Here is a 24613-nt window from a genome sequence, read left to right as displayed (position 1 = left end):
CATGAAGATTTTTTGTAAAATTCCTTCTGTAAACATATCAAAATGTAATTTTTGATTAGTAATATGCATTGTTAAGAACCTAATTTGGACAACTTTAAAGGTGATTTTCTCAGTATTTTGATTTTTTTGCATCCTCAGATTTCTGATTTCAAATAGATGTATCTCGACCAAATATTGTCCTATCCTAACAAACCATACATCAATAGAAAGCTTATTTATTGAGCTTTCATATGATGTATAAATCTCAGTTTTGTCAAATTTAACCTTATGACTGGTTTTGTGGTCCAGGGTCACATATGATAATTAAAGGGAAAAAGAGCAATAAACCAAGATGAAGATGGATGATAGCATGTTAAAAGTGCTAGTTTTGTGTCATGGAGTTACTACGCAGTTTCTATATACAGTCATCAAATATGCTGTGTCTTTACCTGCACTAAAGGTTTTTATTTTATTATAAAATTATAATTAGAACACTTTTGGGCTAAGTACAATGATTATGAAAACTATAATTATGATTCATTTTATTGTAACCTAATCAATCTTTGGTTTTGAAAGCGCTTTAAGTAGGCAGAAGTCACAAATAATCTTTTAGTTTCTGTGATTTAGAATTGCATTTCACACACCACAACATTACCTTGGAAGTTCTTTTGCCATTCAAGCATAATCATATAGTTTGTTCTCCACAGTCACTGGCTGTGAAAACACAGAAACCGGACCTGCATGTGAAAATGACTGTGACTCATGCTTCACCGTGTAATGTCTTATGTTGTAGAGCTGGATCCCAAAGATGTTTAAAAAGCGAGTGTGCACCACCTTTGTGGAGGGCTCATCCAGGTACAACAGCCGTTTTTCATTTTCTCTTGCATTCAGATTTACTAGCGTATGCAGAAATCTATTCAGTCCTTTCATACTGTGTCTAAAATAGACATTGATCTTTTGGTAATATGATCTGAGCCGTTAAGTAGTAATGTAGGGTGGGTCAGCCAACATGACATTTTTTCTTGAATGAAGGTGAACTCCTAACCATTTATCAAGTACATTTTCCCTGTCCCTTTTCCATTTATAAGCTGTTGTTATGTAATGTTTCACAAAAGGATTTAGCCAGGCACTGTTTTAATTTGATTAATTCAGTTTAAGGGATGATGTTTACATGACATTACAGTTTCATTTCAGCAGTTAACGTCTTCTTTTGATGAATTAATCGTTCTCCTAAATCAGAGGTGTCTTGTGCTGGAGGGCTGGTGTCCTGCAGAGTTTAGGTCCAACCCTAATTAAACACGTTAACCAGAGAATCAAGGTCTTACTAAGCATGCTACAAACTTCCAGGCAGGTGTGTTGAGGCAAGTTAGAGCTAAACTCTGCAGGACAAGTTTGAAAGCACCTGGCCTAAATCATAAGAATCTGAAGATTCTGAACCCACTGATAACAGTTTGACAGTTTTCTCTCTCTCTCTCTCACTCTCTGGGACAGTAATGGGGCTTTGTGCCAGTGTGGTGGATCACGGGACATTCATTTATCTATAACATCAGATGATCATGTGACCAGCCCGTGGGACAGTGAACAGCACACCACTGAACACCCCACTGATGCCTATGGACAGCTGGAGTTTGCTGGAGCTGGACGCAGAAACATTCCAGTGGGTGTCTCGCTTTCTTTTGCACCTGCACAATCACAATCTGACAACACACATATGATAAATTGGTAATTACAATGAGGTTCTGTTCATTGAAAAATTTCACTGGACAAAAAAAGAACCATTGTCTATTGTTAAAAGTATAAGCAGAGCTCACACAAAAGTTGTTTTCAAACCAAGCAGTTTTCCCTTAGTCATCACGATGAATTCACATAACCAACTGAATCCATTGCAACATCTGTGTGGTGAATCACCCAGATTCCTGTTGACATTATTGGATTTTCCTTAGGAAAATTCACTTAACAGCGGTAAATGAGATCCTAACAATGAACAGTTTTACAGCATTTATGGTTTATTCCACATGAATTGACAAAAAAGTATATTAATAAATTAACAGCTACTAAAAATTAAAGGTCCCATATTGTCAAAATCTAAATTTTCTGGCTTTCTTCATGATAACTGAGGTCTAGGGGCTATGTAACTACCATATAAGTTTCAAAACAGTCAGTCCACAGCAAACTGCATAGAGCCTGCTTAAAGATAGAGCACACAGCAAACTGCATAGAGCCGCTGTGACTTCCGTAAAAACGTGACGTCCGATCTACTCAGTCACCGCCTTCAGTCACCACCTCTAGCACCAACCACCATCCCACACTTCTTTTGTAAAACCTGACAACATTGAGTCCATGCTATTGTTGAGCAACAACACGAAAACAAGTTGAGAAAACGCTGTTCAGTCGATAGATGTCAGGAAACTACATCATTGCACAGGCTTCTGAACAACGTGAATATAAGAGACCAGAGGCACGTCAACTTCAGCCTCTTTCACTCAGCGATTCCGGTAAATACACGGATAATGTTTCCCATGATTTGTTCCAAAATTGTTTGAGTTGGTTCATTCACAAAGTGATTTTCCGGAATCTGTGCGTGCTTTACACACAACCTGTAAAGACATGTGACATGTGGATGTGAGATGTAATGCGACGCGTACGTTTCACTAAACTGAAACTAACCTGAACAAACTGTGCTTCAGTGCTGATAGTGAGGAGCTGGCTCTGCCCGATCGCCGCTTCATTCCACTTTGCACGTATTTTTTCGTAGTGAAGAGTCGCAGGGTAACGTTCATCATCACTCCAACACTGCCTTAATGGCATTTGGTTCTGGCTTTTGTTCACACAGCGCTCGTTCCCGTAATTTTCCAGAATCAGCGCGCATTGTGAAAGGGGCTTTACTAAAGCAACAGTTATGTAGCTTACTGCATTCGGTGTTTGAAAAAGAAAAAACATTAATGATCATTCTGAAATATCCTGTTGAGTATCATCAAGCCACAGCAGGCTAGGTTACAGCATACATGACCGTAGTTACTTGTGGTTGGCTTGGTTGTGCGTCACTCAGAAAACAACAGGCCAATCAGAAGAGAGGCTCATGAATATTAATTAGATGGGCCAAAATCGACCTGTTCTTGACAGAGCTCATAAAAAAAGAGCTGTAAAAATGTATTGAGATGGATTTTGGCACTTATACCGCAAAAATATATTCTTAAGGACATCAACAACTAAAATAAACCTCCAGAAATGTGTACAATATGGGACCTTTAAAATGTTTTTCATTGGTAGTGTTTTCATGCCGTCTAAAGCATTAACTCTTGTTAACAAATTAAAGAGATAGTTCACCCAAAAATGAAAATTCTGTCATTAATTACTCACCCTTTTGTTGTTCCAAACCCGTAAGACCTTTGTTTATCTTTGGGACACAAATTAAGATATTTTTTTATCAAATCCGAGAACTTTCTGACTCTGCATAGACAGCAATGCAACTGACACGTTAGGACATTGTTAAAATAGTTCTTGTGACATCAGTGGTTCAACCGTAAGGTTTTGAAGCTATGAGAATACTTTTTATGTGCAAAGAAAACAAAAACAACGAGTTTATTCATCAATTTCTACTCTTCCGTGTCAGTCTTTAACGTGCCTTCACACGCATACATGTACTTCTGCTAACGCAGAAGCTGGCTTTGTTGCGTTGAAATTGGATTTAAATTAGGTTATAGACCTTAGTCAGGGCAGAAAATGTTTAATTTTACCTGTATGAAATAAAGCTTTGACTGATAGACACACAGATATGTATTTACAACTGAGGTCAAAAGTTTACATACACCTTGCAGAATCTGCAAAATGTTAATTATTTTACCAAAATAAGAGGGATCATACAAAATGCATATGATTTTTTTATTTAGTACTACTGACCTGAATAAGATATTTTACATTAAAGATGATTACATATAGTATGCAAGAGAAAATAATAGTTTATAAAAATTACCCTGTTCAAAAGTTTTCTAAAGCTGTGTTGTTACCTGAATGATCCACAGCTGTGTGTTTTTTTTTAAAATTAATTTAGTGATAGTTGTTCATGAGTCCCTTGTTTGTCCTGAACAGTTAAACTGCCTGCTGTTTTTCAGAAAAATACTCCAGGTCCCACAAATTCTTTGGTTTTTTACCTTTTTTTGTGTATTTGAACCCTTTCCAACAATGACTGTATGATTTTGAGATCCATCTTTTGAGGACAACTGAGAGACTCACTTAAAACGCTCACTGATGCTTCAGAAGGAAAAACAATGCATTTAGAGCCAGGGGTGTTTTCCAGAATACAAAATAAGTTACATTTACCCTGATCTTCAAATTCTGAAGGCTCTCAGTGCATTAGGTTTCCTTCTGCACTAAAAAAAAATTACATAATAAATAAAACAATTTTTTATATATTACTGTAAATGCACCACAGTTAACCAAAGGTTATTAGAAAAATATAAAATGGAAAAAAATATCAAATTACTAATTTTCACTCCTGTCAGAAATTCAATATGGCTATACACAGACTAAGGTCTATTTGCTTTCCATTTAAAGGTATGCCAGGCTGCTAAACCATTAGAGAAGTACAATAAAGACATGTTATAATAAACTTCCCTTTAACCAACCTCACAGAGCCTAGAGTCATACACACTTCTCATAACCACATTAAAGCCAATTAAAATTAGACAGTAACAAAAGAAAACCTTTCTGTATTCTGAGACTTTTTTTTTGAGAGCATGTGTTGCCTGAGGCAGAGCCATTGTTCAGTCTTTCTCTTCTCGCACAAATCCCTTCCTACATTCAGCAGGCTTTGAGTGACAGCATAAATATCCAGCATGTTTCTGCATGTTAGAAACACGTCTGTCTGAATGCCTGTGTTCTGTGAGTAATATCTTGCATGCAAACATTCAGAACCGTTTTTCTGCTGTGCATTAATTTGTCGTTCATCTTGTGTCCCCTAAGTTTCTGCGTCTGGCACATGATACACCTCCAGACAATGTGTATTCGCTGATGACGTCACAATGGGGCCTGCCGATACCCAATCTGGTGGTGTCTGTGGTGGGGGGAGAGAGGAAAGAGAAGGTGAAGACATGGGTGCGAGAAGTGATCAGACAGGGTCTTGTCCGAGCCGCACAGAGCACAGGTAACCTCTCCTGCTCATCTGTCTTTAGCTCAGTTATGAGCGCTTGAAACCTTTATACTCACTTATCTAACGAATCACATGTGGACTGTTAGCCCCACCTTCACCCTTCACCCTCCACCCTTCGACCTGGTTATAAAAACTAAGATAAAGACTGCGATTTATTTATTTTTACACTTTTTACATTTTCTTTAACTGAAATAAAAGTAAAACTGGGAAATATAAAAAAGCAAACAAAATTGAAACAGCTGACATAATAACTGAAATAAAATAATCATGAATAAAAAATAAATGAAAAAACATTTAATGCATGGCAGAATAAATGTTATGAACTTTTAATCTTTTTTCTGACATTTATTAGCATGTCCACGCATGTTTTTACATACTCACGCAAAACACTCAGACTATCAAACTTCCAGTGAATGTCAGACTGTGAAACGCTTCTAAGAACATTATAAAATTTACTGAAATAATAGAAGACCACAGGTGACTTTTTATATACAGTGAAGACTTTAAGCAGGGTATGAAGTGCCAGATTTGTTCACTGAGGAATTCCATAAGCTTGACTATACTGTGTGTATATGAAAAACATCTGCCCGATAAGTCTCAAGATATTTTTAAAATTATGAAACAAAAATGAAGCTCTAATGAAATTACAGTGGCCATATCATTTTATTACACACTACCAGTCAAACGTTTTTGAACAGTAAGATTTTTTATGTTTTTTAAAGAAGTCTCTTCTGCTCACCAAGCCTGCATTTATTTGATCCAAAGTACAGCATAAACAGTAACATTTTGAAATATTTTTACTATTTTAAATAACTGTTTTCTATTTGAATATATTATAAAGTGTCATTAATTCCTGTGATTTCAAAGCTGAATTTTTAGCATCATTACCCCAGTCACATGATCATTCAGAAATCATTCTAATATTCTGATTTGCTGCTCAAAAAACATTTATTATTATGTTAAAAACAGCTGAGAATTAGAATTATTTCAGTTTTTTGATAAATAGAATGTTCAAAAGAACAGCATTTATAAATAATTAGAATAATATCTGAAGGATCATGTGGCACTGAAGACTGGAGTAATCTTGCTAAAAATTCAGATTTAAAATCACAGGAATAAATTACATTTTGTGTATTCAAATAGAAAACAGTTATGTTAAATAGTAAAAATATTTCTAATTTTTTAATGTTTTTGCTGCACTTTGGGTCAAATAAAGGCAGGCTTGGTGAACGGACAAGACTTCTCTAAAAAAACATTACAAATCTTACTGTTCAAAAACTTTTGACTGGTAGTGTGGATCAGGCAGGACAGGTAGCTTTACTGAAATGTGTTGTGGAAGTGTTAATAACTATTTCCAAGCAGCCAGTAATTAGTGTCTAGTCTCAGGGTCAGTGATAGACAGGTTAAACTAGTATTACACAACAGTGGCATTTCAACTGTCTTTGTTCTTTTAGTGTGTTGATAAGGTTTATTATATATATATATAGTAGAAATACAAATGTCTTGAATCCAGAAGTGTTGCATTGTGATAGATACCTTTTCAGTGTTTATCAATTATGGAGTTTGTGACTTTTATGTATTTCTGTGCAATTGATTTAAGCTGCTGAGTAATTCAGGTAATAGTAGCTTGTCCTTGTTTTTTTTTTTTTTTTTTTTTTTTTTCAGGGGCTTGGATCATGACATCAGGTCTGAGGGAGGGTGTTGGCCGTTGTGTAGGTGAGGCAGTAAGGGATCATTGTGCAACAGCTTCATCTCTTTCCCAGGCCAAAGTTATAGCTGTTGGTGTTGCGCCCTGGGGCATGATTTACCAACGTCACCAACTCATAAACCCACAGGTACTACCCTATGAGTTTATTCTGATTCACACAAAAAACACACTTAAAATGTATGAATGTCCAAAAAAGTTTAAAAGTTTAGGATCAGTAAGATTTTTAATGTTTTTAAAGGTCTTTTCTGCTTATTAAGGCTGCATTTATTTGTTTAAAAATACAGAAAAAAATGTTACATTGTGAAAAATTATTGCAATTTAAAATAGTGTTTTAATATACTTTAAATTTTAATTTATTCCTATGATGCAAAGCTGAATTTTAAGCATCATTACTCCAGTCTTCAGTGTCAGACTTTAATATGCTGATTTATTATCAATGTTGGAAACAGTCTGCTTTTATATATTTCTTTGAAACCTGTGATACTTTTTTCATGATTCTTTGATGAATAAAACATTAAAATTAACAGCATTTATATAAAATATATTTTCTAATATACACTATCATTCAAAGTTTAGGGTCAATACATTTTTCTTTCTTTCTTCCTTTCTTTCTTTTTTTCCTTAAAAGAAATTAATACTTTTATTCAGCAAGGATGTGATAAGTTGATAAAAAGTGATAGTAAAGACTTATATTGTTAGAAAAGATTTCTATTTAGATTAAATGCTGTGCTCTTAAACTTTGTATTCATCAAAAATCCTGAAAAATGTATCACAGGTTCCAAAAAATATTAAGCATCACAACTGTTTCCAACATTGATAATAAATCAGTATATTAAAATGATTTCTGAAGGATCGTGTGACACTAAAGTCTGGAATAATGGCTGATGAAAATTCAGCTTTGCATCACAGGAATAAATTATATTTTAAAGTATATTAAAATAGAAAACTGTTATTTTAAATTGCAATAATATGTCCTACCTCTTTCTGTATTTTTGATCAAGCGGCCACTTGGTTTGATATATTGTGAAATATCAAATGAAATTTAAGCATTTTAAGTGTAGTTCAATGTCCAAATACTTTTTTACAGAGTGTACAACAGAGTCATAAAGACCTGAATAGTGTTTTGAACTGCTGTAGGACTTTGCTTAGGCTGCTCTGTAAAAACGTACTGTTGGTTACTCTTTACAAGGGAAGTTTCCCAGCACGGTACTATGTGCAGAACATGCCCCGTGAACGCACCTGCCTGGACAACAACCACCAGGCCTTCCTCTTGGTGGATGATGGAAGTGTTGGACACAGAGGTGGCGAAACAAAGTTCAGAGCCAACCTGGAGGACTTCATCTCCCATCAGCGCACTGGCATCTGGGGTGAGAGAAAGAAGACAGGTTTAATAAAATATTCTGGAGCACAAAGCACAACAGCAAATTTCCAATTCGTTATCTAGCACCTTCATCAGGGACTGTGACGGGAAGCACAAGCAAATCCCTGAGGAACTATGCACTTCCTTTTAGTAAATAAAGTAGATAACAGAGAAGTAAACACCAAGTGAAGGAAGGAAGAGGGAACAAGAGTGTGCTGCTTTATGAAAAACAGCAGTTGGCCTCAGCACTCAGTATCTTTATTGTCCCTACACCTGGTAGCTGTTTTTGTCACAAAGACACAAATGTACACCACCAGTCAAAAGTTTTTGAACAGTAAGAATTGTAATGTTTTTTTTTTTTAAAGAAGTCTCTTCTGCTTACCAGTCCTGCATTTATTTGTTCTAAAGTACAGCAAAACAATTTTTACTAAAACTGTTTAAAAACTTTTTTCTATTTGAATATATTTTAAAATGTAATTTATTCCTGTGAGCAAAGCTATATTTTCAGCATCATTACTCCAGTCTTCAGAAATCCTTCAGAAATCATACTAATATGCTGATTTGCTGCTCAAGAAACATTTTTTCAGGATTCTGATGAATAGAAAGACCCAAAGATCAGCATTTATCTGAAATAAAAAGCTTTTGTAACATTATACACTATACCATTCAAAAGCTTGGAGTCAGTAATTTTTTTTTAATGTTACAAAAGATTCTCTTTCAGATAAATGCTGTTCTTCTGAACTTTCTGCTCATCAAAGAAACCTGAAAAAAATTTCTACTTGGCTGTTTTCAACATAATAATAATAACAATAATAATAAATGTTTTTAAGGAGCAAATCAGAATAAAAATATTTCAGAATTTTGCTGATTTTTGCTGTACTTTGGATTAACATTACTTTTTTATTTACAAGAAAATATCTGAGATACTTTTGCAAGTTTTCCCATCGATTGACTGACAGCTCTCGTGTCCCCATGTTACATTAATGCATTCATTCATCTCATTTGCAAAAACATAAAAAATGCAATAATTAAATATGTTAAATAACACAAATATCCTTTATGTATTTAATCCCATTTTATTAACCAATGTCTTTGCTGCTGACGATCTTTGATGATCCAATTCAACCATACTAATAAGCAAAAATTACTAGAGGCTTATTCATTTCATTTTTGGTGTGAAAGGGCTTTTATATTTGCCAAAAAATATATATATATATATATTTATTTTTTTTTTATATTAAAAACAAACAAGCAAGCCCTGCCCAAATTTTAAAAGTAACAAACGTAATTTTAGGGAGTAATGCAATATTCTAATGCATTACTTTTAGAAGTAACTTTCCTCAACATTGCCTTTTGGTTCTGTTTTTACTCAATTTATTATGAATAATGCTGTATTTCTATTGTATTAACAAATCTGTCTCCCTCCTGTCCTTACCAGGTAGTGGAAGCATTGAAATTCCTGTTTTGTGTGTGCTGATCGCAGGAGATGCTGCAATGCTTGAGGTCATTACACAAGATTATTTAATTATTTTAATATTAATAAAACAATGCAAGTTAAAAGGTTACTTTTTGTTGTTTTGTTTATGGTTTTGTCCATGTTTTTACCTTGTAACACAACCTGTCCAGCACTGTTTTTGTAATGAGGCCTACCAGTTAAACTAATAATTGATGATACACATTTTGCAATTACAGTCATAACTGCATAAAGTGTCTAGGAATGCTTAAAATGGCATTAAATCACTTTCTAAGCATATTTGAAATGAACGATCTCTTTCTCACTCCAGAGAGTGGATTTATCTCTGAAAAAGACCACTCCATGGCTGGTGCTGGCAGGGTCGGGTCCGGCGGCAGACCTGATAGCATCCATAATGAAGGATCTCAACGTACCTCTGAGTCCACCAGTGAGTCCCACTTTGCAAACCGATGCTGAGGAAAACAGGAAAAGTGCCAGTGTTGAGCTCAGGGACCGAGTGAGAGAGAAAATTAAGAAATATTTGCCTTCTGAGACTGAACTGGAGAAGCTTGTGGATCAGGTGAGCCTACAGCTAGAGACTGAATAAAGAGTACCTGCAGGATGAAGGTATTTCTCTTATCACTAGTTACTTTTCTCTTTTTTTCACACAGGCGCTTAGTATCTATGAAAACAGAGATCTGATCACCGTGTTACATGGAGACCAGGAAGGGCGAGATGACTTTGACAGAATCATCCTTAAAGCTCTAGTAAGAGGTGAGATTAAATCACCTGCTGTAAGAATTCAACACGTGTTTATAGTATGTACATGAGGGTTTATGTGTGTATGTGTGTGTGTTCAGCTGCTAAACGGGATGCTAGTGATCCTAGCGAGTACACTGAAGAGCTGAGACTGGCAGTGGCCTGGGACAAAGTGGATATCGCCAAGAGTGAACTCTTTAATGGTGAAATCCACTGGAGGGTAGGGTTAACAGCAAAACCAATGAAACCAAATCCAGCACAAAAATGTAAAACTGTGTTTTAACATATTGATTTAATCGTTCTCGTAGTACGAGGATCTGGAGGACTCAATGACTGATGCGCTGGTGAATAACAAGCCCCATTTTGTGCGTCTGTTCGTGGAAAGTGGCTTAAACATTCTGGACTATCTGACATACCATCGTTTAGAGAGTCTTTACAACTCAGTGTCAGACAGCGATCTGGTTTCCTTATTCCTCAAGAAAAGGCTGCATGAGCGAATGGGCTTAGTTGGCTCTCAGTCCCACTTAAATGTACCTGATGAGAATTCCTCCTCCAGGAGTCATGGCACGAGCATCACCAACCCATCTGGTGCTCGGGACCTCACTCTATATGAGGTAAAAGGACAGCCTTTTAAAAAAAATGAAGAATTATAATATAAAATATGAAAAAAACTATATAAACTAAATATACTGTATACAGTCAAATCAAAATTTATTCAGACACCTTCAACATTTCTCACATTATCACAGTTTATGTGCTATAGTTTAGAAAATTGTAATACAATCTGACAAGAACTCAGAGTTAGACTGTGTATGAACAAATTCAGCTTGATAATGTCAGATAGCTTTGATAGAAAGGTAATGGATTACAGTTAACCAAAACTTCACTGTTAGTACGACAATATTTACACAACTATCAATACTTTGTTGATCAATTGCCAAGCAATGCTTCATTTTGTTCAGTATGTGGTGTAAAAAAATATTGCAATAGCAATTAAAGAAAAAACGCTTAAGGAAAACATGGTCAGGTCAAAGTGTCTGAATAATTTTTGGTCACAGATTTTTATCATTTTTACCGGTAGTCCACTGTACGAAGAATTTTTGGATATAATATGTTAACAGTTTTTGAAAGTTCTCTTATGCTCACTATAGCTGCATTTGTTTGATCAGTAATAATATACAGTTTAGAAGAATTTATATTGTAAGTCATTTTAAAATGTTAAAAGTTATTTTAATTTATTCCTGTGATGGCAAAGCTGAATTTTCCATTTGGTTCCTTAAGAAACATATTATTATTATTTGATGAATTAAAATTTTACAAGAACTTATTCTTATTCATTTATTTTCTGTATTTATGTTTCTGTTTATATCCAAGCTTGAATCTAATATTTTATATTAAGCTCAGACTTTTGCATCCGACATGTGCATTAAGATTTTTCCATCTCCCAGGTTTCGCGGGTGTTATCAGAAATCATGGAAGATGTCTGTCAGCCATTCTACTACACTCCTCTTGGTGTAGAACACGGATGGGCCTCAAGGAAAGCAATGAAGGTACCAGCCAGGTTTTTTCAGAGGTATTGGGATTGGTGAAATGATTTGACTTACAGTACTTATGTTAACACATTATTTATAACAATGTTGTAATCATAGTTTCTGTCTCGGCCTTTTAGCATGTGAATAAGTTGCTGCTAACGGAGAGTGTGTACCGGAAACAGCGCTGTATGTCTCCTTGGATAGCTCTGTTCATTTGGGCCGTTCTTCAGAATCGCAGAGAAATGTCGATCTACTTCTGGGAAATGGTATCTTTTTTTTTTTAAAGTCGTAGTTGAAATCCATATCACGTTCCTTGCAAATTCTTTAGTATTTCTTTAATTACTTGCCATCATAATGATCAATGATGTTTAGCCAGATATTTGTAAATGAGTAGATTAAAGTTGCAAATGACAGCGATCTTGGACTCTATACTGACGCCTTGTGGTGTGGATTCAGTAGCACACTTAAAGATTAAATGACAAATTCACTTCTAGAATAAAAATTTCCTGATAATTTCAAGTAGGGATAACTGCAGCCTGGAGCAATGGGCGTGCCGAAAGGTGAGGGTGTGGCAAAAGGTTTCTCATTGGTCTCGCCGAAAAGCAGGGGCGTGCCAAAAGGTTTTGCGAAAACGGCCGTATGTACTTGCAATTGTATATTCTGAAATTTCTATTTTGGTTAATTTAAAGCCTGTTTTATTTGTACATTAATCAAAAACAAATTACAACTATATTTAGGATGCAAAAGCCTCTTAACAGTCACACTAGCTGTTCTTGGGTTAAAGTAAATTAAAAGCTGTGTTTGTTAACATTAAAGCACTGTGAAGTGAACATATAACAATGAACAGCTGTATTTTTATTAACTAATACTAACAAAGCTTAAAAAATGCTGTAACAAGTGTATTGTTCATGTTAATGTTAGTTAATACATTCATTTTAACAAACAAAACCTATTGTAATACATTACCCTGAAAACAATGTTTTGCTCGATTCAGAAAACTAGTTAATAAAACACCACAGAATTGAAAAATGAGTCAAGTGTTTAGTAACTTTCTGCTAAATGACAATTCATTTAGCAAACAGACACAGCTTTATTCACAAAAAAATATTTAGTTTTGTTTTAAATTCAAGTAAACAAAAACATTTATTCATTTTGTAGTAGCAGTCCATTGAATAGAAGGTTGTGGAGACCCCCTTCTTTCCACTGCCACTGTATCCAAAGGTGTTTTTGTAGATGTATCCACAGTAAGTGCACCTGGTGAAAGTCCAATCTCCTCACTTCTGGACTGACAGATTTACAGTTAACAATACCTACACAAGTAAAAAAAAACAACTCTGCTCCCTACCTTTTGGCACGCCCCCTACCTTTTGGCACGCCCCCTACCTTTTGACACGCCCCCTACCTTTTGGCACGCCCCTACCTTTTGGCACACCCCCTACCTGTTGACACGCCCCCTACCTTTTGGCACACTCCTACCTTTTGGCACGCCCCCTACCCTTTGACACGCCCCCTACCTTTTGGCACACTCCTACCTTTTGGCACACCCCCTACCTTTTGACACGCCCCCTACCTTTTGGCACGCCCCCTACCCTTTGACACGCCCCCTACCTTTTGGCACACTCCTACCTTTTGGCACACCCCCTACCTTTTGACACGCCCCATACCTTTTGGCACGCCCCCTACCCTTTGACACGCCCCCTACCTTTTGGCACGCCCCCTACCCTTTGACACGCCCCCTACCTTTTGGCACACTCCTACCTTTTGGCACCCCCCCCCTACCTTTTGACACGCCCCCTACCTTTTGGCACGCCCCCTACCTTTTGACACGCCCCCTACCTTTTGGCACGCCCCCTACCTTTTGGCACACCCCCTACCTTTTGACACGCCCCCTACCTTTTGGCACACTCCTACCTTTTGGCACACCCCCTACCTTTTGACACGCCCCATACCTTTTGGCACGCCCCCTACCCTTTGACAGCTACCCCGTCTCGATAATTTACTCACCCCTATGTCATCCAGGATGTCCATGTCTTTGGATGTCCAGAAAGAAATTAAGTTTTTTGAGGAAAACATTCCAGGATTTTTCTCTATACAGTGAACTTTAAAGGTGGCCAACAGTTTAAAGGTCCAATTTGCAGCTTTAAAGGGCTCTACATAATCTCAACTGAGGAATAAGGGTCTTATCTAGCGAAACAAAATGTCATTTTCGTAAAAAAAAAAAAAAAAAAGTATTTATATACTTTTTAACCACAAATGCTGTCTTGCACTAGCACACTAGCACACTTGATTCGTATGCGTGTCTTCACACCTTACATAATCACGTGCAGTTAGATCTTCATCTGTATACTTTGGTTCAAAAAGGTAGATAAGGGTGAAAAACTTTTTGTAAAGAGTGTTTGACTTTCTTTGCATGTTCACTTTGTAACATAACCTAACAAAACCTTTTCAACATCATTACGTAAGGCACAAGGTTGGGCTGATGAATGCACGAGCATGTGTGGTTAAAAAGACGAGCATTTGTGGTTGAAAAGTATACACACTTTTTTCATTTTATGAAAATGACCAATCGTTTCACTAGACAAGACCCTTATTCCTGAGCTAGGATCGTTTAGAGCCCTTTAAAGCTGCACTAAAACAGCAATTTGGACCTTCAACCCGCTGATTCCCACTGAAGTCCGTTATATGGAGAAAAATCCTGAAATGTTTTCCTCAAAAACCTAAATTTCTTTGCCACTAAAGATAGAAAGACATGAACATCTTGGATGACATGAGGGTGAGTAAATTATCAGAAAATGATCTTCCAGTTTATTCTGGAAGTGAACTAATTATTCACTAAGTATTCAGTTATTGATGCCTCTGTAGAAACATGTTAATTTATTCAGCAAGTTGAAGTGTCCAATAACAGGAGGGTTGCATGCAGAATACCACAGATTGTGTTATTATTATGACTGGAGATATTGATCATGATAATTCCCATGGTCAGTAAGTAAAAACTGGAATAATTTTGCTTTGTTTTGCTCTTTTTCCTCTTTCTCTTTGAATGCTAGGCGGGGGAGTCGGTGCTAAGTGCTCTTGCTGGTTGTAAGATACTGCGAGAGCTCTCCAAGTTGGAGACGGAGACTGAGACCAAGCTGTCCATGAAAGAACTTGCTCAAACCTTTGAGAATCTGGCACATGGTAGGTGTGAATCAAGTTTAAGAGACAGCAGATGGGAATGTTTTTCAATGGGGTCCAAAAGTATGAAACAGCTAATGAAAATGCTTGTATCTTACACTTATTTCATAGATTAAGAACAATAATTAAAAAATTTGCATTGCACAGTGTGGTGTTTTTATAGTTTTTTTTAATATGCAAAAAGGGATAGCTCACCCAAAAAGGAAAATTCTGTCATTAATTACTCATCCTCATGTCGTTCCAAATAAATCAATATTTAGTTTATTTCAAGGTTCTTAGATCTCAGATTTAAATTGTGATCTCAAATGGCTGTTTATTTATAAAGTTTAGGTCAGTAAGATTTTATTTTTACAAGAAATTAATACTTTTATTCAGCAAGGATGCATAAATTAAATGCAGCATTAAGTCTTAAGCATTAAGAAATCTTTCATTATTTCTATATTTTCTTATCACTTTCATAATAGATGTGTTCAGTGAGTGTTACCAGAGCAACGAGAGCCGCTCTTTCAAGCTTCTCATCAGACAGTCACCTGTATGGGGCGGTGCCACCTGTCTGCAGATGGCCACAACGGCTGACGCCCGCCTCTTCTTCAGCCATGATGGAGTGCAGGTTAGCAGTGGTCATGTTTACCTGTTGGAGTGTCAATATTTCTTAGTTACACTGGTGTCATGCTTCTTCATCCTGTCCATTGCTAGACTTTACTGTCAGAGATTTGGTGGGGAGACATGGACAGCAATACAGAAGTGTGGAAACTGGTCGTCGCATTTTTCCTGCCTCCCTTGATCTACACCAAGCTCCTCAGTTTCAAGTCAGTACCCCAAGGTTAGTTTTCTTTCTGGTACAGTTGTCAAAGTTTTAATGCCGTTCGATCTCTTAGGGGGCAGGAGACGGATGAAGAGCCTGAGGAATTTCATCAGGGTAAAGAATTAGACAGCGCCGACGGAGCCGAGTCAATAGCTGAAGCCATAAACACGTAATTCATGGTTTCTCAGCACCGTAAACACTTTGACAAAATTACAGATAAAATGTTTCAAATGATAAAGTGTCATACATGTCCTTCACAGGGAGGACGACTTGGAGGAATGTCGCTCTCTAAGAGGAAAACCAGAAGGTACGTTTAATTGCAATGATCACAAACCATGTTAAACTTTGACTTTGCTGTAGTGAGTTTACATCGTTATTTTTTACATTACAGCATCAAAGACTACTCGAAAACTGCCTTTTTTATTGCACCGATGGCGGCAGTTCTGGTTTGCACCGGTGACTTCGTTTCTAGGCAATGTGTTGATGTACTTCCTCTTCCTTTTCCTCTTTGCTTACGTCCTATTGGTTGATTTCAAGCCTCCACCTCCCAACGGGCCCGCCTCTTCAGAGCTTGTGTTATATTTCTGGGTTTTTACTCTAGTCTGTGAGGAAATTCGACAGGTATGAACAATCTCCATTGTGTTTGCACACATTTCCATGCACTTGTTCCATCACTAAATCATGATCTCTCTCCTCTCAGACTTTTTTTGTAGGATCTACCACTGTAGTTCAGAGGATGAAGTTGTACATCCAAGACATCTGGAACAAGTGTGACATCACGGCCCTCACGCTCTTCATCCTTGGGCTTGTCTGCAGGTTAATTTAGTGAAATCTATCCTGTATATGATTGTGCATGTGAGCGTACTGGTTAGTGCATGTGCGTTTTTGTTACAGGATGTTTCCGTGGACGTATAATTTCGGTCGTGCGGTAATGTGTGTCGACTATGTGGTCTTCACGCTCAGACTCATTCATATATTTGCAGTTCACAAACAGCTTGGTCCCAAAATAATCATAGTTGGCAAAATGGTGAGGAGGAGTTTTTCATTTCAAAGGTGCCATGAAAACTGTGTTTAAACCTGTTAAAGAATGATCATGTCCTCCACAGGTGAAAGATGTGTTTTTCTTCCTGTTCTTCCTGGGGGTGTGGCTAATGGCATATGGAGTAGCCAATCAGGCACTGCTGTACTCATATGACTCTCGTCCCGGTTGGATAATCCGGCGTGTGTTCTACAGGCCATACATGCACATATATGGGCAGATACCACTGGATGAAATTGATGGTATGTGTATATCTTTGTGTATCAGTTGTCTGTTTGTTTGTTTGTGTGTGTGTGTGTGTGTGTGTGTGTGTGTGTGTGTGTTATTTTTGCTATACAGTTCCATCACAATATACACTTCCTTTCAAAACTTTAGGGTCTGTCTATTTGAAATATATATTTTTTTTGTAATAATGTAAAAAGTCTGTTACTTGTGATTATTTTAAAGGGATAGTTCATCCAAAAATAAAAATTCTGTGAATAATCACTCACCCTCATGTCGTTCTAAACCCGTAAGACCTTCGTTCATCTTTGGAACACAAGTTAAGATATTTTTGATGAAATCTGAAAGCTTTCTGACCCTGCACAACAGTACTATGCATACACTGTGGTACTCTCCTGAATGCGTGTCGAAGACTCACAGGGAAGAGAAGAAATTGTTTTTTCTTTGTGCACAAAAGGTGTTCTTGTAGCTTCATAACATTACGGTTGAACCACTGATGTTACATGGACTATTTTAACGATGTCCTTACTACCTTTTTGGGCCTTGAATGTGGTAAGTACCAATGCTGTCTATGCAGGGTCAGAAAGCTCATCAGAAATATCTTACTTGGTGTTCTGAAGATGAATGAAGATCTTACGGGTTTGGAACCACATCCAAACACATCCTTTGCTGAATAAGAGTAGCAATTTCTTACTGATTTCTTACAAACTTTTACTGATTCCAAACTTCTGTACTATCAGCTAATTTTATTGATGGTGTTGAAATCACTTTTGTTCTTTGGCTCTAGCTGACAAGCGACAGGAGAGCGAGTGTACAGACAACGTCACGCTAATCCATCAGGGGGCGGAGCCATGCCCACAGTCTGATGCTAACTGGCTGGTTCTTATTTTGCTGTCAATCTACTTGTTGGTCACCAATATTCTGTTGGTCAACTTGCTCATTGCAATGTTCAGGTAAAACACTACATCATCAACACTGATCTAACATCATGTCTTTCTGTTTGTATTTAAAACAATGATTGTACAGTCGTGGCCAAAAGTTTTGAGAATTACATAAATATTGGAAATTGGAAAAGTTGCTGCTTAAGTTTTTATAATAGCAATTTGCATATACTCCAGAATGTTATGAAGAGTGATCAGATGAATTGCATAGTCCTTCTTTGCCATGAATATTAACTTGATCCCGAAAAAAACTTTCCTCTGCATTTCACTGCTGTCATTAAAGGACCTGCTGTCATCATTTCAGTAATCGTCTTGTTAACTCAGGTGAGAATGTTGACGAGCACAAGGCTGGAGATCATTATGTCAGGCTGATTGGGTTAGAATGGCACACTTGACATGTTAAAAGGAGGGTGATGCTTCAAATCATTGTTCTTCCATTTTTAACCATGGTGACCTGCAAAGAAACGCGTGCAGCCATCATTGCGTTGCATAAAAATGGCTTCACAGGCAAGAATATTGTGGCTACTAAGATTGCACCTAAATCAACAATTTATAGGATCATCAAGAACTTCAAGGAAAGAGGTTAAATTCTTGTTAAGAAGGCTTCTGGGCATCCAAGAAAGTCCAGCAAGCGCCAGGATCGTCTCCTAAAGAGGATTCAGCTGCGGGATCGGAGCTTGCTCAGGAATGGCAGCAGGCAGGTGTGAGCGCATCTGCACGCACAGTGAGGCCAAGACTTTTGGAAGATGGCCTGGTGTCAAGAAGGTCAGCAAAGAAGCCACTTCAGGGACAGATTGATCTTCTGCAAAAAGTATGGCAAATGGACTGCTGAGGACTGGGGCAAAGTCATATTCTCCGATGAAGCCTCTTTCCGATTGTTTGGGGCATCTGGAAAAAGGCTTGTCCGGAGAAGAAAAGGTGAGCGCTACCATCAGTCCTGTGTCATGCCAACAGTAAAGCATCCTGAGACCATTCATGTGTGGGGTTGCTTCTCATCCAAGGGAGTGGGCTCACTCACAATTTTGCCCAAAAACACAGCCATGAATAAAGAATGGTACCAAAACACCCTCCAACAGCAACTTCTTCCAACAATCCAACAACAGTTTGGTGAAGAACAATGCATTTTCCAGCACGATGGAGCACCGTGCCATAAGGCAAAAGTGATAACTAAGTGGCTCGGGAACCAAAACGTTGACATTTTGGGTCCATGGCCTGGAAACTTCCCAGATCTTAATCCCATTGAGAACTTGTGGTCAATCCTCAAGAGGCGGTGGACAAACAAAAACCCACTAATTCTGACAAACTCCAAGAAGTGATTATGAAAGAATGGGTTTGCTATCAGTCAGGATTTGGCCCAGAAGTTGATTGAGAGCATGCCCAGTCGAATTGCAGAGGTCCTGAAAAAGAAAGGCCAACACTGCAAATACTGACTCTTTGCATAAATGTCATGTAATTGTTGATAAAAGCCTTTGAAACGTATGAAGTGCTTGTAATTATATTTCAGTACATCACAGAAACAACTGAAACAAGGATCTAAAAGCAGTTTAGCAGCAAACCTTGCGAAAACTAATATTTGTGTCATTCTCAAAACTTTTGGCCACGACTGTACATGGACTTTAAAATGAATTAGCTGTTACTATGAACTGGCATCTTAAGACAACAAATGTTACTGGAACCTGTCTGGATATAACTGCAAGATATCACTGCTAGATTTCTCCAAAAGTTAGTTCTATGGGCAGTTGAGCACAAGAAGATGGAGTGTATATTAATTACTAAATATGTGACCCTGGACCACTAAAGCAGTCATAAGGGTAATTTCTTAATTTGAGATTTAAAGCTTTTCATTGATGTATGGTTTGTTAGAATAGGTAAACTATTTGGAAATCTGCAATCTGAGGGTGCAAAAAAAATCTAAATATTGAGAAAATCACCTTTAAAGTTGTCCAACTTAAGTTCTTAGCAAAGCATATTACCAATCAAAAATTAAGTTTTGATATATTTACGGTATAAAATGTTCAAAATATCTTCATTGACCATGATCTTTACTTAATTTCCTAAAAAAAAAATTACATAAAAGAAAAATTGATCATTTTGACCCATGTATTTTTGGCTTTTGCTACACTTCAGACCAGGGTCACATATTTTGAAATTGTTTAGTAAAATATCATTCCAATATCAGTTCAAATTTGCATCTGTGTAGTAAACACTTTATAAAAAAGGAATAAGTATTTGTTATTGGCTGATATTATAAATGTTTAGTTACTATGTACAAGAGTTTAAAAGTTTTGGGTCAGTAAGATTAAGCAAAATTAATACTTCTATTCAGCAATAACTCACTAAGCTGATCAAATGTGACAGTAAATACATTTATAATGTTTAAAAGAAATTCAAATAATATATTTAATATGAACACTGTTCTTTTGAATGTTCTATTCATTAAATAATCCTGAAAAATGTATCATAGTTTCCACAAAAATATTCAGGAGAATAACTGTATTCAACATTAAAAATTAGAAATGCTCCTTGAGCAGCAAATCAGCAAATCAGAATGATATCTGAATGATCATGTGACACTGAAGACTGGACTAATGATGCTGAAAATTCAGCATTGCATCACAGCAATAAAATACATTTTTTTAATAAATATTCATATAGAAAACTATACACTACTCAACCTCATGTTGTTCCCGCAAACCCGTAAAACATTTGTTCACCTTTGGAACACAAATTAAGATATTTTGATGAAATCCGAGAACTTTCTGACCCTGCATAGACAGCAACACAACTGACACGAGCCCAGAAAAGTCGTGAAGACATCATTAAAATAATTCATGTGACATCAGTGGTTCAACCATAATTTTATGAAGCTATAAGAATAATTTTGTGCAAAAAGAAAACAAAAATAACAACTTTATTCAACAATTTTTGTTAACAATTTTCAGTTATGAAAATAATAATGTGCTTCAGTATCAGACAGAATTGTGCCATTGATGTATCTTAAGCACTTAACCACTAAGTCTTTTGCTTCTACAATACCCTATTAAAACAATACAGCTCCGCTTCTCTAATCATATTGCTTAATGTGATTATGTGTCCATGTTATTTGTCTACAGTTACACATTCAATAAAGTCCAGGAGCACAGCGATGTATATTGGAAGTTCCAGCGCTACAACCTGATCGTGGAGTACCACTCACGCCCCTGCCTCTCCCCGCCCTTTATCATCATCTCCCACCTCCATATCTTCTTCAAAAGAGTCATTCAGAGATTGCCGTCCAATAAGAACCAACACTTCAGTACGTTTTGATATATACATCACATGATCCTACATTATACACAGAGTCTCATTTGCAAAGTTTGTCTTTAAAGGGATAGTTCACCCATGAAAATCCTGCCATCATTTACTCTCCCTCATGTCGTTCCAAACCTGTACTTTAAAGGGATAGTTCACCCAAAAATGCAAATTCTGTAATTAATTACATACCCTCATGTTGTTCCAAATCTGTAAGACCTTCTTCATCTTTGGAATACAAATTAAGATATTTTTGATAAAATCCAAAAGCTTTCTGATGCTGCATTGACAGCAACACCAGTGTTGTTTTCGTCAACGATGACGGTGACGAAATCATTTAGTTGACGCCACTTTTTTTCATGACGATAACGAGACGATGACGCGATAAAAATGGCTCGTTGATGACTAAAACATGACGAGACGTGTGTGAGTTTTCGTTGATGAGACGAGAATAGACGAAAATGTTAGTGGGTGGTCCGTCAGACGTTTAAAATGCATGACATTTCTGCTTATTGTGCATGCCAATTAAAACTTAAAAAGTATCTGACGCTATGGCAAGCCGTTTTAGCATTAAATACTTTTTGCTATACTAGTATGGCAAGCCGTTTTAGCATTCCATCCTTGTTTGTCTTTAATTTTCTAAAACATTCCTTCATTATTGTAATTATTGGTGAAAATAGTCGATCCGGAAGCTCACATTGTGTTGAACTATAGATCTGCTATTTTCAGAACTTATAAGTGACACTACCCAACAGCAAAATACTTTCTGACCTACATTAATTTGTTAAAAGACTACTTTTTTCCCTTTTTTTGACTAAAACTAGACTAAAACCTTTTTGACTTTTCGTCGACTAAAATTGGACTAAAACTATGACATATAGAAGTGACTAAAATTTGACTAAAACTAAGAAGCATTTTAGTCCAAAAGACTAAGACTAAGACTAAATCTAAGATGGTTGTCAAAAACAACACTGAGCAACACAACTGACACGTTCAAGGCCCAGAAAGGTAGTAAGGACAATGTTAAAATAGTCCATGTGACATCAGTGGTTCAACCATAATTTTATAAAGCTACCAGAATACTTTTTGAAACAAAAAAGAAAACAAAAATAATGACTTTATTCATCAATTGACTCTCTTCTGTGACAGTCTTTGCCATACGTTAAAGGATTAGTTCACTTTCAGAACAAAACTTTACAGATAATGTAGTCACCCCCTTGTCATCCAAGATGTTCAAGTCTTTCTTTCTTCAGTCGTAAGGAAATGGTGTTTTTTGAGTAAAACATTTCAGAATTTCTCTCCATATGATGGACTTCTATGGTGCCCCCTGAGTTTGAACTTCCAAAATGCAGCTTCAAATGGCTCTAAACGATCCCAGACGAGGAAAAAAGGGTCTTATCTAGCAAAATGAGCAAAATTATCATTTTGTCTAGCTCGGCAAGACGAGCGTTTGAGATTAAAAAGTATATAAATTGTAAATGTTTTAAGAAAATAACCGATTGTTTCACTAGATAAGATCCTTCTTCCTCGGCTGGGATCATTTAGAGCCTTTTGAAGCTGCATTTAAACTGCATTTTGGAAGCTCAAACTCGAGGGTACCAAAGAAGTCCATTATATGGAGAGAAATCCTAAAATGTTTTCCTCAAAAAACACCATTTCTTTACGACTGAAGAAAGAAAGACATGAACTTGGGTGACAATGGGGTGAGTACATTATCTGTTAATTTTTGTTCTGAAAGTGAACTACTCCTTTTATGTAAAAAAAATAACAAACAGAAAAACTAAAAGTATTCTTGTAGTTTCATAAAATTGATCAAAATGGAAGTCAGCGTTTACCAAAACTGTTTGGTTACCAACTAACTTCCGAAAAGAAAGTCATACTAGAAGGAACTATCCCTTTAACCCTGAGGTGTGTTTTTTTCCATAGTGTTGGACTTGAAAAGCAAAAAGGACAGTTTGCTGAACACGTGGGAGTCGACACTGAAAGAGAACCTGCTTTCCACGCAAGGCAAGAAACAGAGAGAGAGCGACACGGAGCGGCTCAAACGCACCTCCACAAAGTCAGTCACTCCTATTACTGTTCTTTAATACTCTCAGATCAACAATTACCAACTTATTTTACATACTTCAAATGTGAGTTTTAGAAAAGATGAGTGAGTGTGGAACAAATCCATCACTGCCAAGTAGATCTGTATGTAACACACACCCAGGGGGTATTTATTAACCTCGCAGTGGCGGCTTTAGTTTCGCCTTTCTGTGCGTGTGAAGGGGGGAGACATAGAGACTGTCAACTCCTGCTGAATCAGGCACCGGCGTCTTGAATGACAGAATGTGTGTATTTGTGTCCATATGTGCGTGTAGGGTGGATAGCGTCCTGAAGCAGATGACGGAAATTCGCGATCACGATCGCAGGTTGAGAAAACTGGAGTCGGAGGTTAGTGACGACTATGTACACCTGTCTACCTGTGGATATCAAACACATTGACACCTGTTTTCAAATCTCAGCAGCGTCCCACAGAGTGCACGCATGCGTCCGTGGCTGTAAGACTATGGGTCTTGACTTATTTTAGCTGCAGCTGTTGTGTTTGCTTGCTCAGCACAGACCAAAGCCCATCCGTCATTCTCCCTATCACTGTATGAGCCGGTAGAATGTAGATCCACTTTGAGAATCTGCCAAGCTGTCAGCCGATCGATGTTATTAATGAACCTGTGCTTTAAATGGGACCTCAGGTTTTTTACCAATACTCTTGTCTCTTTCTTGTTATTCAGGTGGAGTACTGCTCTACTGCCCTCTCCTGGATAGTAGAGGCATTGTCTCAGAGTGATTTTGTAAAGCAGACACGTCCACCTCCTCTTCCTTCCAAAGGTGTGGTGTCCACTCTCCCCTGCCTTTCCCTCTCTTTGCAGCGTCAAGGTTTAGCTAATGTTTCTCAGGTTCCCTAGTGTTTACAGTGTTGGTTTGGCTGTAACATTTAATGATCCTTACTTACATATGAATATACAGTTACACTACTTCCTTATTGATGGAGACATAACGTCCTCACAGAACCTTTATGATCCTCACAGAATCTTTTCCTAGTTTCTGGAGGGCCACAACCATAGACAGATAGATAAATAGATGTGGTTCAATCGATCACAAAACTCACGGATCGGATCATATTGCGGTTTTTGAGGGAAAAAAATATTTTCATAAAACTTTGCT

The 24613-nt window shown here is 37.1% G+C and overlaps 1 protein-coding gene across 1 annotated transcript in view; it reads left to right on the top strand.

Annotated features, from left to right (window-relative positions):
• Window positions 1-24613, top strand: part of trpm4a (transient receptor potential cation channel, subfamily M, member 4a) — a 34767-nt gene that overhangs the window by 6687 nt on the left and 3467 nt on the right. Inside the window, exons 2-27 of the mRNA XM_073840236.1 lie at window positions 773-834; window positions 1471-1636; window positions 4942-5122; window positions 6794-6963; window positions 8026-8203; window positions 9635-9699; window positions 9981-10229; window positions 10321-10423; window positions 10510-10628; window positions 10717-11022; window positions 11857-11958; window positions 12078-12206; window positions 14988-15117; window positions 15579-15724; window positions 15811-15923; window positions 15993-16088; window positions 16180-16226; window positions 16311-16540; window positions 16620-16735; window positions 16814-16946; window positions 17026-17200; window positions 17968-18133; window positions 21235-21416; window positions 23339-23471; window positions 23773-23845; window positions 24181-24277. Of these exons, the coding sequence (XP_073696337.1) occupies window positions 773-834; window positions 1471-1636; window positions 4942-5122; window positions 6794-6963; window positions 8026-8203; window positions 9635-9699; window positions 9981-10229; window positions 10321-10423; window positions 10510-10628; window positions 10717-11022; window positions 11857-11958; window positions 12078-12206; window positions 14988-15117; window positions 15579-15724; window positions 15811-15923; window positions 15993-16088; window positions 16180-16226; window positions 16311-16540; window positions 16620-16735; window positions 16814-16946; window positions 17026-17200; window positions 17968-18133; window positions 21235-21416; window positions 23339-23471; window positions 23773-23845; window positions 24181-24277 (3667 nt within the window). The remainder of the gene's footprint in view (window positions 1-772; window positions 835-1470; window positions 1637-4941; window positions 5123-6793; window positions 6964-8025; window positions 8204-9634; window positions 9700-9980; window positions 10230-10320; window positions 10424-10509; window positions 10629-10716; window positions 11023-11856; window positions 11959-12077; window positions 12207-14987; window positions 15118-15578; window positions 15725-15810; window positions 15924-15992; window positions 16089-16179; window positions 16227-16310; window positions 16541-16619; window positions 16736-16813; window positions 16947-17025; window positions 17201-17967; window positions 18134-21234; window positions 21417-23338; window positions 23472-23772; window positions 23846-24180; window positions 24278-24613) is intronic.

This window comes from Garra rufa, chromosome 1 (assembly GCF_049309525.1).
Source record: "Garra rufa chromosome 1, GarRuf1.0, whole genome shotgun sequence".
Classification (NCBI taxonomy): domain Eukaryota; kingdom Metazoa; phylum Chordata; class Actinopteri; order Cypriniformes; family Cyprinidae; genus Garra; species Garra rufa.
Note: the sequence above shows the minus strand (reverse complement) of the source record. Positions and strands in the feature narration are given on the sequence as shown.